General features: G+C 42.3%; 1 protein-coding gene across 1 annotated transcript; it reads right to left on the bottom strand.

The window, feature by feature from the left end:
- Nucleotides 1–3,633: 3,633 nt before the first annotated feature.
- ACBD3 (acyl-CoA binding domain containing 3) lies at nucleotides 3,634–14,843 on the bottom strand (the record flags this gene model as incomplete). The annotated part of the gene is made up of 7 exons (XM_010165320.1): nucleotides 3,634–4,340; nucleotides 5,214–5,498; nucleotides 6,541–6,733; nucleotides 10,419–10,593; nucleotides 12,641–12,799; nucleotides 13,527–13,667; nucleotides 14,702–14,843. Coding segments are annotated over 7 exons (1,307 nt in total), but the record flags the coding sequence as incomplete, so codon positions are not given.
- Between the last annotated feature and the right edge of the window lie 2,361 nt (nucleotides 14,844–17,204).

The raw sequence follows: 17,204 nt of genomic DNA, 5'->3' as shown, positions 1-17,204 counted from the left end.
ACATGGTAAAACAGAGGCCCAACCCCAAAAGCTTTCCCTTTGGTATGCTGCTTCCTCATACAGCCAGCAGGAAGGAAAGCACAGACACGCTGGCAGTGGAAGCCGAAAGCTCCTGTCACTGAGCCTGGTCTGCAAATGAACTAACAGCAGGAGCTGGGCTTATTAATTTGAACTGTATTCAAAATTTGAACTGTGTTTTTGGAGGGAAGTGGAATGGAGGAATCTGAGCAGAAACAGCTAGGAAGTAGCAACTTGCAAGAAGGAAATTTCCATAAAACCTGGATGTACATGCATTTTTAGCTGGGCTCTTGCTCTAGCTGGCGCCTTTGGGCAGCACCACGTGTATGGAAGGTGCTGTACCAGTCCCTGTAGTGTGGGGATGAGGCAGCCAAACGTGGCAAAGGAGCTCAAGGAAGGGCAGGAGCTATGGGACCTGAAGCCAGAGGCCAGGAACACAAGTCAAACAGGCTGGGAAAGATTAGAGGTCTCAAGCAGGCTTTTTCCAGTTTCCCCTTGCAGTCTTTTCACTGCAAAAGTAGCAGGGAGTGGAAAGAAGAGGATGGGGAGTGCAGGATCTGGTGCTAGAAAGAGAGCATCAAGCTGTCAGAAAGCAGCCTTCACGTTGCTGTTTTAGATTAAGGCGGCTACCAATTGCCCTGAGCTGTTACTCAGTCTGGAGAAGTGGCTAGCACTGGGTGAAGGATGGCTACTTTGCTTCTTTGTACTTCAACAGGCCTACGTGGCCTACTCTGAACAATTTCTAGAGCAACTGCATAAATAGGAGGAAATTAAATGGCTAAACTATCCCTTAGACCTCCTTTGACAGCAGATGACTGATTTTTTATGACCCTGCCCATTACAGTTACCTCAAAGGCTGCATCCAGCTGCTCTAAATCACATAGTGCTTAATCTCTGACTTACAAAGCAAAGTACAAGGCAGAAAGTGCTAAAAGCCAAGGGCTGGGGAAGGACAGCAAAGAGGATAGGCAAGGATAATCTCATAGACCAGCCAAGTGGCTTAATTAGCAAGTTGATTCAATTGCACTGCTTATCCTTCAAGGAAGGCCTTGCCTTGGTATCTCCCCACACAACTGCCTTGAAGAAGAGGCTGCACAAGCAACATGGATGTTGATGGCGCTTCTGAAAACAACGTCACTTCTAAAAATGGTTTGCCCCTTGGATTATTTAGCTTTTCTCAAAGGACTAGTATATTTGGAACTGAGCTTTGTCAACCTGTTTATGTTGCATCACCTAGATTTCATGCCAGTGACTCAGTTCATTTAGAAAGTGTTTACAATAACTCTCTTGTGGAAGAGAGCTGCCTTAAGCAAGCTGGGAGGAGCACAGTGCTTCACTTTTAATTGGAGAAAGGGGAATTTATACAGGCATGAGACAGGTAAAATAGGTCCAGTTGGGGTAGGCTTGCTGCTATAATTACTTTGGTTTTCAATGCACATTTCACATGAAACTAGTTTGTAGCATACACAGACTATATGGTACATTGAACTCCTCAGCATCTTGCTTCTAACAGCTACAGCACTTGTTTTGTTCTCACTGAAGAGACTTCTGCTCCCCCGATGAGAGCTGGAAACGTCAGCTTGAGAGGCTGCTGTCTACGGGGTCAGATGGGGCCAAGAGGACTTCAACCACAAATCAAACCTGCTTCTGGCCTCAGCTCCAGGATAAGCTACCTACTAGTAGTGGGTAAGCAGCAAAGGGTGATTTTGGACAAGAGAAATCTTAGCATAACTAACCTTTTTGCCTCTAGGTTCAGGCTTTTCTTCTTGCTCAGTCTAAACTGTGCACGGTCTTGCCTGTCTCTTGCCCTTTGGGCCAAGAGCCTTTCAGGACAACTCAAGGAAGCCCCTACTGCCACTTGGGATTGGGTTCATTAAGCCTCAGGGGGAAAGGCAGGCACCTTTCTCCTAGGCAGAAAATGGCTCCTAACTTTTGGCTGCTCACATCCAACCCTTTCTGCTACAGAAGATCACTTTCAAAACCCAAAGTGATTACGCTGTTCAAGCTGGGCTCTTCTAGTATTGACAGATGGCCTCATCCAGTGAGCCAGTGACATTTCTCGTGCAGAGCCTTTGGCCCAAGTGATTTGGCTGCTAAAACCACAGCGTTAGCATGGTACAGAATTTTTAAAAATGAGAGGAAAGATGACAAGCTTCTCTTAGCTGAATAGCCATACACAGCAATGCCAAAGTTTCCAAATTAATACAAAGCCAACAGCATTACAGATAAATGTATTTTAATTAGGATTAAATACTATCTCAAGGTATCTTGAAGTCGCACTTGTACTGTACTAATCAACAGCCAGAGGCAATAAAAAAAGTCTGAAGACGTAAAAGTTCTAACATCCAACACATGACAGTAAGTGCTGCCATTTAAAGCAACAAACACCGCTCCCAAGAACAGATATTCTTAGAGGAAAAAGTCATAACATTTTTGTATGGACAAAAAAATTTCAATTGAAGACTGGAAGAAATATATTAGTGGCTGCCTTTTTAAAAGTTTTTTTTTTCTTTTTTTTTTACATTAAATACAGTTTTCTTTAAAAGCAAGGTACTTTCTAAATTCATGGTTTATATACTGTATGTACACAAGAGCAGAACATTGTACAGTGTTTTTGGATAAAGCAGCACTAACTAGCTATAAGCTGGTATGGTGTTGCTGAACCAAATGCAAGAGGACAAGTTAAGCACTCTAGGAGAAGTATCTCCATGGTTGGTATGAGAAAAGTAAAGTATCATGTATGTACAAACTGATTATTCAAACAAATCCTGCAAACCCAACATAATTGCCATGGAACTGTACAAGCTGCAGCTAATCAATGGAAGTCTTACTGCAAGAACTGAGCTGAGATACCCAAAGTAACCATTTTCTTTCAGTAACAAAGTGCATTACCCATGCAGAGAGCACTTACACAAGTCGTCTTTGCAACACATCACCCCTGGGGTGCAGGGCTCCAAGGAGAGCAGACTCCCAAGTCAAGTAGCCACCTGCATTTTTTCCACTATACAAAATATGAAATGCCCCAACCAAACCATATGAAATTGACATTAAAGCTATGTTATTAAGTATCTGTATGTGCACTCTACCTTTCTGCAGGCAGTTACAGATTAAAGTAGAAAGTCTGCACCCAAGTATCACCAGTTCAGACTAAAAAGGACTGGCAGTGATTTCCATAATTAGTGCAACGTTAACTCCTACACTTTATCAAAGCGACTGAACTGTTCTTCAGATGCACCACGTGCTTATTCGGGTTTTACAAAACCAGACAAACCATGACGTTGTGCAGAAAACTCATTTCAGGTTTGTGTGTGTGTATATATATATATTTTTAAAGTCTACCCCATTAAAAACCCACCAAACAGAAATAATTTGTGCCCTGGTTCAAACTCAATGGCCCCAAAAAATGACTTTTTTTATCCTAGGGTTAGCAGCAGGGCAGAGATTAAGGTTCTTCTGTTACAGATACTTTTAATTGTTTACATCTGCAGAAGAGGTTATTTGCTGTACTTTCAGGATGCTGTTCATCCTTGTCTTAGCCACTACACTGGTTTAAGGAACTGAATGTTTCTTCTTCGATGAGGACAGAAGTGAGACAACTTGTTTCTAAACTGCATCAACTTAAAGTTTCAAGTTTTAATGGTGTAAAAATCTGACATGCAATTACAGTTAAGAGAAACTTGCTACACAGCAAACTGCATCCGAATCTACCAGTTATTGATGGGACCTTTAAATTAACTGTTAACAAGTTATTCAAAGCATCCAGACCTGGAAACATCAGATCACCCATCCCCAGTAAGCCAGCAACTCCCTCCCCCTTTTTTGTGAGGCTTTAACAAATGCAACTGATGTGACCTTAGCACTGGAGCCAATGACTTCCATTGGTGAACTCCAATACCCAAAAGGGCTAGGGAGATCCTGTGTTAAGCCCAATGCAATATGCATTAGTGTCATGGAGCAGGAAGATCCCAGTGTCTACTTGTTAAAGTTCACACAAACCATAAAGATACAGACAGGATAAAACACAGACTCAAAAGGATCCATTATGCTTGAAGAAAATTCCAAATAAAATGACATCTTCTGCACAGCCCAGCCTCAGACACGGCCACACCTTTACCTAGTATAGTAAACTCTGTAGTAAACTGTTTTTGATCTCCATAGAGAGTAGGAGTTGTCAAATTTAAGAAGATAAACTCCTCTCCCTGGGTACTGGTGGCTGCCAGCATACACTTCTTCGTGACAGTCTCGTCTGTACACAGGCACTATTTCATCTAGCTGAGGCTTGTTGGCATTCTTTTTGGCTTTTTCTTCACTGCTAGTGTTTTCTGCAAGAAAAAAAAAGGGTGTCAGTTAACATGGGTGGATGCCTTACAAGAGAAAGACAGATTGATCTGTAGTGGACAAGGCACTCTTTGTTAGTTTAGAAATCAGATTGGTTGAAGGGGTTCATACCATGGCTGTGGCTAAAGCACTCAAAAGCAGGAGGAACAGTAAACATGCTCACTAAATGAATTTTACAGTTTGATATTAAAACTCACCACACCCATCTCCCCAGCACAGCTGGGTCAGTTTGCAGAGATGCCAAGCTCTAGTTTTCACTGACTGCTACTGATCTGACATACTTACTACTACTGATTACTTAGCAGTAATATCCAGAAGGTCACTGCTTCCTCTGTCAGAGCAGTTTCTTCTCAGCAAATCACACGCTCCTTTCAAAACATTTTTTGCTGGTATACTAGACTCCCCCACAGGTAAAAGCTGTGACCTGTGTCCTGGCCAGGAATTGCTCTTTTAAGTTGTTTTGCTGAAGCCTCAAGGAAACTTCCTCCCTAGAAAACATCTGTGAACAGCAGGGCAGGATTTTTCTTGAGGTTTTCAGTGTGCAGATCCACTATACTCTTATTATGGTACTGGTTTCAAGCTAGCTTACTGAATAGCTGGATTGGACAAGAGGAAACCCTACGGAGTAAGTAAAACTTAGGAAAAGGATTTCCCCACCCTGAACTGCTTTAACCTATCTGTGACCAAATGAGGTGATTGAGTTACTTTCAGAACTGCACTTCCCATTCAAAATTGATGACAACGTTCCAGCTAGATGGAACTTGTAGGAACTAGGAGATTACACAAGACAATCAGTTGGGTTTTCCCCCATGGCAAACTCTGCAAGACCAGCAGTTTATATAAAAAAGTACACTTACCTTCTTCTTCATCCTCATCATCACTGGATTCGCTGACATGCACACTGACTGCAGTATTAGGGGAGTCTGTCCATTCAAAATACACCCCAAAACCAATGTCATAATTGTCTGTAGCAAACTCCCAAAAGAGGTAAGACCCCTCTTCATGAGTTGGTACTCTCACTGTAACCACTTCTCCTCGGCCCACTGTGATCACAGAGTCTGCATCCTGCCGGATTTTTTCCTTGAAGTCTTTTATCTGGGGTCGTGTCCACATTGATGGGGCAGCTATCACTGGAACAGCATCTAGAGAGAGGGAAGGAAATACTCCAGTCAAGCTTTGTTTCAGTCATGCTGTGTACTTAAGTGTGCCTTAGGGGCACTTGAGGACCACAAGCATCAGAGTTGCTTCCACATAACCCCTTTTTTTTTTTTTAACTGAAGAAATATCTTTTGGCAGTCGAAACTTGCATGAAATGCAGTGCAAGCTTAGACCTAACACTGCACACTTAAATCCTACCAGTTCACCCATTTGCCACCTTTAAACCAAGAGCACTTATACAGAAAAGATTCAGAAGACAGATGTACTGCTACAGGTGGTGGGGTGCTGAAAGAATCTTTAATGTCACAGAACCCGAGGCTGCAATTTGCCTAGAAATTGTCAAATATTGACTAAAATAACTGAACACCCCATTTATGCAGACAGGGAACACACTAGTGTTGGTTCCCTAGTGGGATCCAAGCAAGTCTTTTGAGGACCACTGACTGTGGAAGAAAGTACAGAGGTAGCACCCAGAAATATCAGCAGTGAGAGAGCTGCTGGGAGGCTACTTTTCCTGCTCTCCTTCCACAGCTTCCTAGAAGCTGTCTGAGGAAGGTGGGAAATGCAAGAGGACAGCAGTCCGGACTGCACGTAGGACAGCGCTAAGCCACAGGTAGGGCAGCACTCGGGGAGAGTAAGAAGGATTTGGCTTTATTTTAATCTGCAAGGCTAAATCATTCAGTTTTGACCCAAGTTCAAGGAAGACTGAACATATTTCTGCACAGAACAGGTTTCTGCTAGAACTTTAATGCTCCTTTCCTTCAAGTCAAGAGTGAAAGGAGGTTCTGGATCCCACCCACTTTGCCTGAAATGCTTTTGCTGCTTCCTCTTTTCTTCCGCACAAAGCTGAGTTTTGCCTGTGTAATATTGTTCTCCCTTGAGAGAAACTGGATCCAGAAATCAAACCTAGCTCTTGCACAGCCCAATGAAGCAAGCAAAGAGCTACAGTAACCATACTTGAGACACCTGAATCCAAATAAAGGCTTCTGATATTTATTTTTAATTAAGGAACCTAGCCAGTCCTACCTTTTGGTCCATTCTCCAGTGCTTCTTCCAAAGCCTCTGGATCCAGCTCCTTTTCAGGGCTGTCTGCATGTGCACTGGCCTGCCCGTTAATAGATGGGGTGTCCCCAGGGGCAGGTGCATTCACCTTCGATGCAGTAGTCAGAGGTGTCCCTGTTGCTGCCACAACAGTCTCCTGCTGCTTTTGTAAGGCTGCCTAAAATGACAGAAATTAAGTCAAGTAAAACCAAAGCCTCCCAAGATGTCTCCTTCTTCCAGAGGAAGGTATAAAGATACTTTAAAGAAAATATTCCCCCCTGCATCCCATGAGGAGGTTTGAGACAAAAGACCAGAAGCAGTGCACATTAACCAGGGAGAATTGCATACACTCATTATCAGGGGAAGTGAAGTCACTTTGTTGTAAGCTGGTGGATACAACCTGAACAAGAAGATTCAACTTTCAAGTTGATTAGAGCAGACACAATAAACTCTTTCACTTGAACTATGGAAGTTCTGCATTTCAGTAATTCCTGTAACATTTCTTTCAAATTGAAAGTGACAGCTTGTTTGCTGGTTTTTACCAGTGGGCTGAAAAGGTTCTGGCCTGAGCTCATCCGGGTCTAAAAAGAGCTGGATGTATTTAAGGTCTGGTAAGTACTCGCCAATTTGTGAGTTAACTTACTCAACAGGGTTCTCTATCAAATCCATGAGGCCTGACAAAGGCATTTATTTAATATGAAAGCAGGAAGTTTAAGAGCCACAAGGACTGAGAGTGGTCTGGGAGAAGAGTTATTAAAGCACAGAGGTGCTGCTTTTAGAACATGACTTATGTACATTGAAACTCTTCAGATAGAATTTATCATGCTGTCCCTGTGCAAAGGATTAAATACACCTAAAATGAGATTATCCAAGGTAACAGCCATCCTTCTGGTTTTTTAGCAGGATGCATTACCCCTTTAGCTTCAAGGCTTATTCCCCTGCCCTGTTACCAGTACAGAGAGATAACATAGGCTTTTTTTTGTTGGGACGGGGAAAAAGTATAATCAACTTTATTTCTTTAAAGAACAACCTAACAAGCATATGATTTTGATGAATGAACGGAATACAGGTATCCTGAGGGAGTACAACATCGTCAAACATTAGTTAGATTTCAAATTTGAGCAATTGTACAGATGCTGCCCAGATCCACTTTCTACTACAGCGGATCCATGCACTGAGACAATGTAAAGCAGTGAACTTTTCTAGGAATACTATTGCATACAGTCTTTCCAAAATTAACTGTACCACAAGCTGACCTGTAAGCAACCACGACAGAACAGCACTTTTTAACTGCACTCATAGATCCCAAGGCAGCTGAGTTACCAGCATCCAAAAGGAAAGTATTCCTCAGAAGTGCTACAGAGCCTACCCAGGTCTTCAGGAAAGCCTGAAGTAGAATTAGGCAATTTTAGTTCTGTTACAAGCTGCTTTTTCACCCTTTCCTCTACAAGAGTTGTCCAAGTAGAGATCTGAAAGGTAAGCTTCATTGCCTGGCAGATTTAATATTCTGTGATACACCATAAAGGAAAGGCTGCTTTGCCCCAGCTCTCAGGTGGCATTAGTCTTCTGTATTTAGGAAGCAGAGAGCCATGACCGAGAGGAGCAGTGCTGGTAGCATTGAAGAAAATTGTCAGCAGCATCTCCGACACCTCAGTCTCATGGGAGCAGTATCAATTACGAAGGCATCAAGGACAAGACTGATGAGGGTATAGTTTTTGCTTACCACTATGACACCAAAGCATTGGTAGCAGGGTGTCATTAAGCTTCAAGAGTAACTATAACAGGGCAGGAAGCCTCTGACTTTCCTGTATCACCTCTACTCCATTGAATCATGGTTCGGGTTGGAAGGGACCTTTAAAGACCATCCAGTTCCAACCCCCCTGCCATCAGCAGGGACACCTTCCACTAGACCAGGCTGCTCAAAGCTCCATCCAACCTGCCCTTGAACACTTCTAATGAAGGAGCATTCACAACTTCTCTGGGCAACCTGATCCAGTGTCTCACCACATTTACTGGGGGAAAAAAATAAAATAAAATAAAATAAAATTCTTCCTTATTTCCAGTCTTAACCTACATTCTCTCAGATTAAAACCATTGTCCCTTGCCCTGTCACTACAGCCCTGGTAAAGAGATCTTTCTCATAAGCCCCCTTTATATACTGAAAGGCTGCAATAAGGTCCCCCCCAGATGCTTCTCCTCTCAAGGCTGAACAACCCCAACTCTCTCAGCCTTTCTGAGGTGTTCCAGTCCTCTGACCATTTTTGTGGCCCTCCTCTGGACCTGCTCTAACAGGTTCATGTATTTCTTGTACTGGGGATCCCAGAGCTGGAAACAGGACTCCAGGTAAGGTCTCAGGAGAGCTGAGGGGAAGAATCTCCGCCCTCCCTCAGCCTTCTGGCCACACTTCTTTTCACGAAGTCCAGGATATGGTTGGTTTTCTGGGCTGCAATAGCCCATTGCCAGCTCATACCCAGTTTTTCATCTAACAGTATCCTTAAGTCCACCCCCACTGGGCTGCTCTCAATCCATTCATCCCCCAGTCTGTATGGATACTGGGGACTGCCCTGACCCACATGCAGGACCTTGCACTTGGCCTTGTTGAACTTCATGAGGATTATATGGGTTCACAGGGCTTCCATCCTTGGACAGTTCTTCGCTGAGGGCATCAGCCTCCTCAAAATGCAAATGAATTAAAAATCAGTAACTAATATCCTGTTAAGTCTTTAGCTTAAGAACAACAGATCTCAGGCGGGAAGTCACAGTCCATTTAAAATTCAGGTCCTGTCCAGAGAAGTCAGACATACTAGAGTCTGAAGTCTGGCTTTCATCTGTTTAAGACAGTTACAGATGTCAGTTTCAGCCCTGAACTTTCCCCAAACAAAGTAGCAGCCGTCCAAGCCCAGGCATAAAACCCTACAAAGAAGTAACGTACATGGAGAGTCACTTAAACAGGTGTATTTGTGCTCAAGAGAAGCATGGCCAGCAGGTCGAGGGAGGTGATTCTCCCCCTCTACTCTGCTCTTGTAAGGCCCCACCTGGAGTACTGTGTCCAGTTCTGGAGCCCCCATCACAAGAGAGACCTGGAGCAGCTAGAACAAGTCCAGAGGAGGCCACGAGGATGATCCGAGGGCTGGAGCACCTCTCCTACGAGGACAGGCTGAGAGTTGGGGCTGTTCAGCCTGGAAAAGAGAAGGCTCTGGGGAGATCTTATAGCGGCCTTCCAGTACCTGAAGGTGCCTACAAGAAAGCTGGGGAAGGACTTTTCATAAGGGCAGGTAGTGACAGAACAAGGGGAAATGGGTTTAAGCTGGAAGAGGGGAGGTTTAGATTAGATATTAGGAAGAAGTTCTTTACTGTAAGGGTGGTCAGACACTGGAACAGGTTGCCCAGAGAAGTTGTGGATGCCCCCTCCCTGGAAGTGTTCAAAGCCAGGTTGGATGAGGCTTTGAGCAACCTGGTCTAGTGGAAGATGTCCCTGCTGATGGCAGGGGGTTGGAACTGGATGATCTTTAAGGTCCCTTCCAACCCAAACCATTCTATGAGTCTATGTAGCCCCATTAAATTACACACACAATAGATGCTGCAGCACAGTGCTCCACATTTAGTCTCCAAGAATAATATCAAACAAAGTAATTAGTAGAGGCTGCTTACAATTTTCTTAACTAACAGCTGCTTCAGAAAACTACTCAAAAAGATGAAATAAAGAGGCTTTGGCGTTTGAATCTGAAGCAGCATTAGTCACTACGACACCATCTCTCCTCGTAGCAATTATCTTTTTAAGGAGATAACGGCAGACAAGTTAACATCTCCCAGAGACAGCCTGGGACACAAAAAATCTAAGTTTCTCAGCTGGTCGGCCATACCTGTTGCTGTGCAAGCTGGACTTGGTACAACTGCTGCATGTATTGTTGGTAATGCTGTTCCTGGAGCTGCCGAATTAGGATCTGCTGCTGTTCATAGTTGCCCGGATACTGCTGGGCTGCATACTGCTGGAACTGAATGGCAGTCTGGGAGTTCAGTGCTGCCATTATTTGTTGCCTGGATTGATGGGAGGAGAGTAGGAAGATTACAAGCAGCTGAGAGTATTGGGGAAATCCCTGTACTTAAGTGATTTAAGTGGCCTCAAAGACAGTTAATTCAATTCCTGCAAAAACTAATTAAAACAAATCTACATAGTAGAACAGAGCCTAAAGGTAAAGTAAATGTGAATTTTGACTAAAAATAAGCTGAAAATATAAAGAAGGGAGCAACAATTTCTACCCAATGTTTGCAAGCATCAAGTGTTAAAAAAACCAAGAGCTCTTACATAATTCTCAATCTGTAGTCTGATAAAGAGGGAGTGCTAGAAAGATAGAGGTAGTTGCATGACTAAATTTCTCAAACAAGGGGAAAAAAACCCCACATCTGGTCCTCCAGAAAGCATGCAGAAACCATCCTTCTGGCAGCCCTTCTACAGATATTGATAAGAACAGGCCTGCTGTGGTACAGCACGGCAGTGCTTTCAGGTAAATCTATGAAGAATGCACCACATACTATCTTGATTTCCCCAGATATCAGGCAAACAGATGAAAAGCATGATTGACTGTGGCCTAATTCAGGAATGAAAAAAAATGCTGTCAAATAGGGCATCTGTGCCTCCAATAAACTTAACTGCTGAAACTTCAGGAGCCCATGGGTTACTTATACACAAGCTCAGTTTTCCTCCTCTTTCCAAAGGACTAACAGAAGCTATATAGTAAAAAGCTAACTAGATCCAGAGTTCATTCTGTGTCACGTTACATCCATCAGCAACCAGTTATCAATGCTTCAGAGGCAGGAAGAAGTATCACACAAACGCAGGAGTAATTCTTTGCTTCCTGCCCGTCTTCCTTTCCCCAAAATCATCCTCTAAAAGCTCCAGTATTAGAGTGGTTTGTATCCTAACGGGCAAGATTCACTATTTCAGCAAAACTGTGACTTTAGATACACTTGGCCTGTATATATGTACCAAATTCCTTTTCTAAATTCTTTATCTCTGTAACCTGTTACAACCACTTAATACACAACTGCTATTCATGTAAAAAAAAAAAGGTAATCTCTTAACTTCAAGGCATATCACCGCTCGCTACTTAGCACCGTGCAACATTCTCCTGTTGTCTCCTCTGTTCATTTATGCCTGTGTTCTATGCTCCTCTGGCTCTCATGGTGTTAAACAAACAGTAAAACTTGTGGATTAATTATTTGCTCCTTTCTCAAAATCGCTACATAGCAAGTGTGGGATCTATTTCAGAGACACTCCCTGCAAAGACATTTTTATTATGGAAAATGGTTGCTGACTGATGTGGAACAGCTTTGATGATTTACTGTTCTCTTAAACATTCTGCGTGCAAAGCTAGATCCATGTTTTCAGCATCTGGGTATGATGGGAACAATTAAATATAACTAGAGCTGTATATTCTAAGTAAACAATTTAATTCAGGCTACAAACAGAGGTTAAGTGCATTTGAACATGAATTTTGTACTCCTTTTAGAAAGGTTCTAAAAATCCAGCGATTGCCAGTGTACAAATGAGATCTGCAGACACTTCACACTGCCTAGAAATGGAGCACTTTTAAGGAGGTAGTGTTAGACCACAGATTTAGAAAATTTCAGACATGCATTCAAAACACCCCACTGAACTGCAGTTATCCTTCTTCAAGGCTCTGCTTTCTGTGAAAGGATAGAAACTTTCAAGTCACAGTTCAAACAACAGTTCCAGTTGGACACTTAACACTACTCAGTTGAGTGCAGAATTAATCATTTAAGAGGCAGAGTCACAAGTTTTCATAGCATGCAGCCCTTGAACCCAAAACCCTCCAGAGCTTCTCTTTAAACAGAGCTTCTCTAGCACTTTCATCTGAGAAGGCTGCATACAATAACACGTTAGGATAATTATTCTCTGCAGACTGTGTCCCTCTTAACTAAGGATGCAAATGTCACTGCCAGAATCAAGTGCTCTGAACTTCAGGTATTCAGTTCTAGCATTACTATTTAAGAAGTGAGGTACAATTGCCTCAAGTGCAAGGCAGTTATTTTCTTTGAAGTGTCACTTGTTTCTGCTACTCACTTCTGTTGTTCCATCCGAAGTCGTTCCTCCTCTATTCTCCTCCTCTCTTCTTCTTCTCTTCTCAGTCTTTCCTCTTCTTCTCGCCTACGTTTTTCTTCCTCTTTTTGTAATCGCTCACGCTCCTCCTCTTCACGCCGCCTTCGTTCCTCCTCTTCTCTTCTGCAACATCCACTCAATAAGCTATTTCAGCATTCCAACAATCCTAGGATGAGCCATTTTCTACATGCTGTAACCTGCCTCATGCCTGCCCAATAAGGCTTTTTGTTTGGTATCATCTCCTCCCACTTCAATTTGACTGGAGAAGTGTTTTATTGGACACAAGAAGACATGTTACTGTTCAGTTTTACTGCACTGTACAGTATGGCAAGTGTAAATTCTGCATTCTCATTTGATATTAATTCTAATCTATTACTATACTATCCTTCACAGAGAGCAGTAGAAAAAAACATCTAGAAACCTTAAACACATCTTGTAAGCTTTAACACAACACATATGTTTAATAATTACATGGATAGTATAGTTTAATAATCATGGCATGTAAATGATAGCAGAAGATAGCCCTTGTCAAGTTGCTAACCCACACTAGGAATTTAAAGCATGTAACAATGTCCTGTGTATGTTTAGTCCACAGACATATTAGAGCAGACATTTTGTGAAGCATGTACTTCTTTAACAGAAGACAGTATCAGCAAGATTAAAAAAACTCCTCCTTGTATTCTAGATGTCTACATAAAAAAGCTTAAAGAGATCAAATGATACCACAGCCACCTAAACTTCAAGTATTTCTCTTTCCGACACAACTTCAACTCAAGTTAGCTGCGACACTGTCCGTCGGTCAAGAGTTATACACTCAATATTCTCCAACATAAAAGGACTCAAACCTTACCTTTTCTTTTCTTGTTCTTCTTTCTCTATCTTGTGGGAAGTGACATATGTTGAAAACAAGTGGCAGCACCTATTCAGGAGCTTAACAAATTCTGTCATAGCTTTTTGCTTTGACATGTTTCCAAGGGCAGCCCATTCCTTCCTGAGAGAGAGAAATCAGCTGAAATAACAGAAGACTCAACTCTTTTCAAGTCAGTAGTGAACTCTGAGAACCCAGCAAAGAAAAAAAAGTTGGGAGACCAGGGACCAAACTTTTCAGTTGCAGAGAACCAATAACTTTCTCCCATTCAAAGACAGACCTTAAACCTGTAGGTTCCAGTGCTCTCTTCTGCCTGAACCAGAACAACCCGTTCAAACAGACATAATCGAGTGCTTATATTAAATGTCAAACATAACATTGACCCTACTTTGAATTCTGAACTATGTCCAAAAACTTCTCAGCTACAAATGACCCTGAAATATTTTTTTTACCCTTCTTCCACTCTAGTTTGTGGAAAAAAATACACACATTTTCCTGCTTGAACAAACATGGTAACAACCATTGATTACATTGCTTCAGTTAGTTGAATGCAACAGCCTGGTTCTTTCTAAAGGAAAACTAGGTCCATTTGGGCAAAAGCAGTGCACTGAGCCCAGCTTTGAGAAGCCAGTGCTGTATTGCACACTACTTTCACAACTATAAATAGAATCAATGAACAAGAGAACGGCAAGCAATACAAGAGGCATGCCTGAGACTGTCCAGATCTCATCAAAATTTACTCAGAGGTTGAATGCACCAGGTATCTGATTTCAGAAGTTATCCTTGGCTACGCTGAATGCTGTTACCACTGGCAAAAGGCCTGGCCTGTTGCAACCCTAGTGTGGAGCTAGAATGAAACATGGGCTTTCACATTAATGCAGAGCTAACCAAGTCTTTAACTGCTGTGAGAAACTCAACTCTAGGCACAGCAGCTTTTCCTAATGTGGCTTAAAAAACTCAACAGTCTTCTGTTAGCTCCTTTACCGACCTGTGACTCAGATTTCTACGATGTATTTGAAGAGGCCACTCACTTTCCACTACTATACACATACACTGACACAACGCACATACTTTTCTTCTTATTGCGGAAATTGGATGATGTCTTCTTCAAACAGGAAAAGTAGAGTTAAGACCAAGAAGAGCACCAGCCCTTTTACCTTCTGTCATTTCCCAGCACATCAAAGAATCCAACTTCAGGGCAAGTGTCGGGGTTGTAAGGTCCCAGCAGAACCTGCTTGTGCAGCGCCACAAGTTTGAGTTTTTCTTCATACGTTGGATGAAAGGCTTTGCCATCTTTTTCTGTAGAGGAAAAGAAAATTTCACTGTTGTGATTAATTAATTAAGCACAGGACAGCAAACAGCATTTTGTATAACCACTATTGTGATTCTTCTGTAAAAAAAGGACTCAGAAAGATAAGCCACAAAAGGTTAGACAAATTAAGTCAGCTCTATTCAAATAAAATAAAGATCTGTCCAGAAGAAACACATTTAACTTAAGCTGCTGAAACTTAATTTTGAAGTGCTTTTCATCATACCATCCAGAGTGAATCTTAGCTAGTAAGTTATCCCATCAATATTTATGTTAATTAGTTGAACATCATACCATATGGATCTGTATCTCTGAAATATTTAAAAACCTTTACTTGACTTCAAACAATCCTGCCAAGTCTATTGTAGAGTGGATAGGAAGGATTTTCCACAAAGATGTCATGTTAACTTTATAGATTGCTCTCCTTTCATGCTCTTCACATCTATGAAAGCAGAACAAGCAAGGTTTAAGGCAAGGAAAACTGCAGAGTGAAAATCAGAATTAAGGGAAAGTTTTCTCTGAGGCAATTTGATTGCTGCAGTTTGCCAAGGCAGCTGGAATAACCCCTCACAATGAGAAGTCTTAGAGGTGACTCCATCAACACCAACATGTACAGAGAGCTCTGGCCATAAGACACAGACACCACAAGCCTGAACATAACCAGAATTCCAGTGGCTCCACACTAACACCTTCTGAAGCGAGCCCGGTTAGATCTTGCCACACATTTAGGGGAGAGGAGAGACTTGCACTGATTTAAAATGATGTATGAATTAGTCAGCAAGGACTTACCTCAGCACATTCGAACTGTCAAAACAAATCAAAGAAACAGATACTGCTATACGTAATTACCCTGCTCATTAAGAGACCTTTTTATTGAACAGAAAAACAAATAAATAGGCACAATCTCCTTTTGGAAGGGCTGAAACGAGGAACTCGTTATCGGATGTAAACAATAGACATTTCACATGACTGTACTACTAACTGCTCTCCATGTAGTCAGGAACCACAGGCAGAGCTGACACTTGTTTCCGCCTCTCCTTTCACAGTAAAGGTCACTTTGGAGCAAGTTGTTTACAGTCCTGGCCTGGTTTTTAGTCCAATTCACACCCAAATTTTAGGGTTGATATTTACATATTGCATAATTGCTTGTTTGATGCTGGCAAACAGAGTTATTAACAGGAAAAGGAGCAAATCTCGGAACAAAAGCGGTGGTGGGGGGGGCGGGGGACAGCGGGAAATATCTCTGCTGTGACTTATTGAGAAACTCAGGGAGTAAATACTTCTGACAATTGAGAATTAGAGATAACCCCAGAGGAAAAGTGTTTACAGGTGACAGCAAGAAGTTATGCTTTTGATAGAGTAATAAGTTCAGCACATTACTGGACTTACTCTGTTAAAACATCACAAGCAACCATTACACGCATGCCATTCATTTTGAAGCCAGAATCAAAGAATTAGGAAGGTGAACGTTTAATCACTTATTGTCCATTCCTAGAAGTCCACTTCACTCTTTCAGAATTTCACATATTTACTCTTCTCCCAGTGTCACACAACATTACAGTAAATATCTCTTCCACCTTCAAAAACCAGAAACCTTCATCCACAAAAATAGATATTTCCAAAAATAGCTGGTGGGGTGGAGAAGTGAGGGGGATGTAAAGATTGAACAAGAGTCTTGTGAAAGACTCAACGGTATCCAGTGAAAGTACAAAAGGCAGCAGACACAAACTGAAATATGGGAAATTCCACTTAAGCATAAGAGGTGGCTTTTAAAAAAAAAAAAAAACCCAAACCCACGAGAGGGATCAAGCACTGGAACAGGTTGCCCAGAGAGGTTTTGAAGCCTCCATCCTTGGACATATTCAAAACCCAAACAGACACACTCCTGCTCTGAACAAGGAAGGCTGAACTGGACAATCCCCAGAGGTACCTTCCCGCCCCAACAAACCTGTGATCCTGAAGAGATGCAAATTACCATGCCCTGGTAAGCTCTCTCCTTGGCTCTCAGATCTCTTGCTCTCTGGCCACCCAAAGAGCCCTTTAGGCTTTTCCTCAATTCTTCACACTTGGCATTTAACTCAGAATTTGCTTATTAGGTAGCAAGCATTTCCATTAGCCTCAATAAACAGCATGCACTTTGAAATCATACTTAATATCCTGAAGCAGCATGCTTAAGAGCAAGTCAATTGATAAGGGTACTACACTGAAATTTTGCCACGCTTCTCAGCGAAGTACGCTTCTCAAGAGGGTCCCTATGGCACAGTTTACCTTGCACAACCTGTACACCTACAGTTGTCTGCCAAAAACCCACTGCTATTTGCTCTACTAGACTGCTACCTAAGCCAGTCAAC

This window comes from Antrostomus carolinensis, unplaced genomic scaffold, assembly GCF_000700745.2.
Source record: "Antrostomus carolinensis isolate BGI_N321 unplaced genomic scaffold, ASM70074v2 scaffold22430, whole genome shotgun sequence".
NCBI classification, from domain to species: domain Eukaryota; kingdom Metazoa; phylum Chordata; class Aves; order Caprimulgiformes; family Caprimulgidae; genus Antrostomus; species Antrostomus carolinensis.
This window is presented reverse-complemented; position numbering and strand designations above follow the sequence as displayed.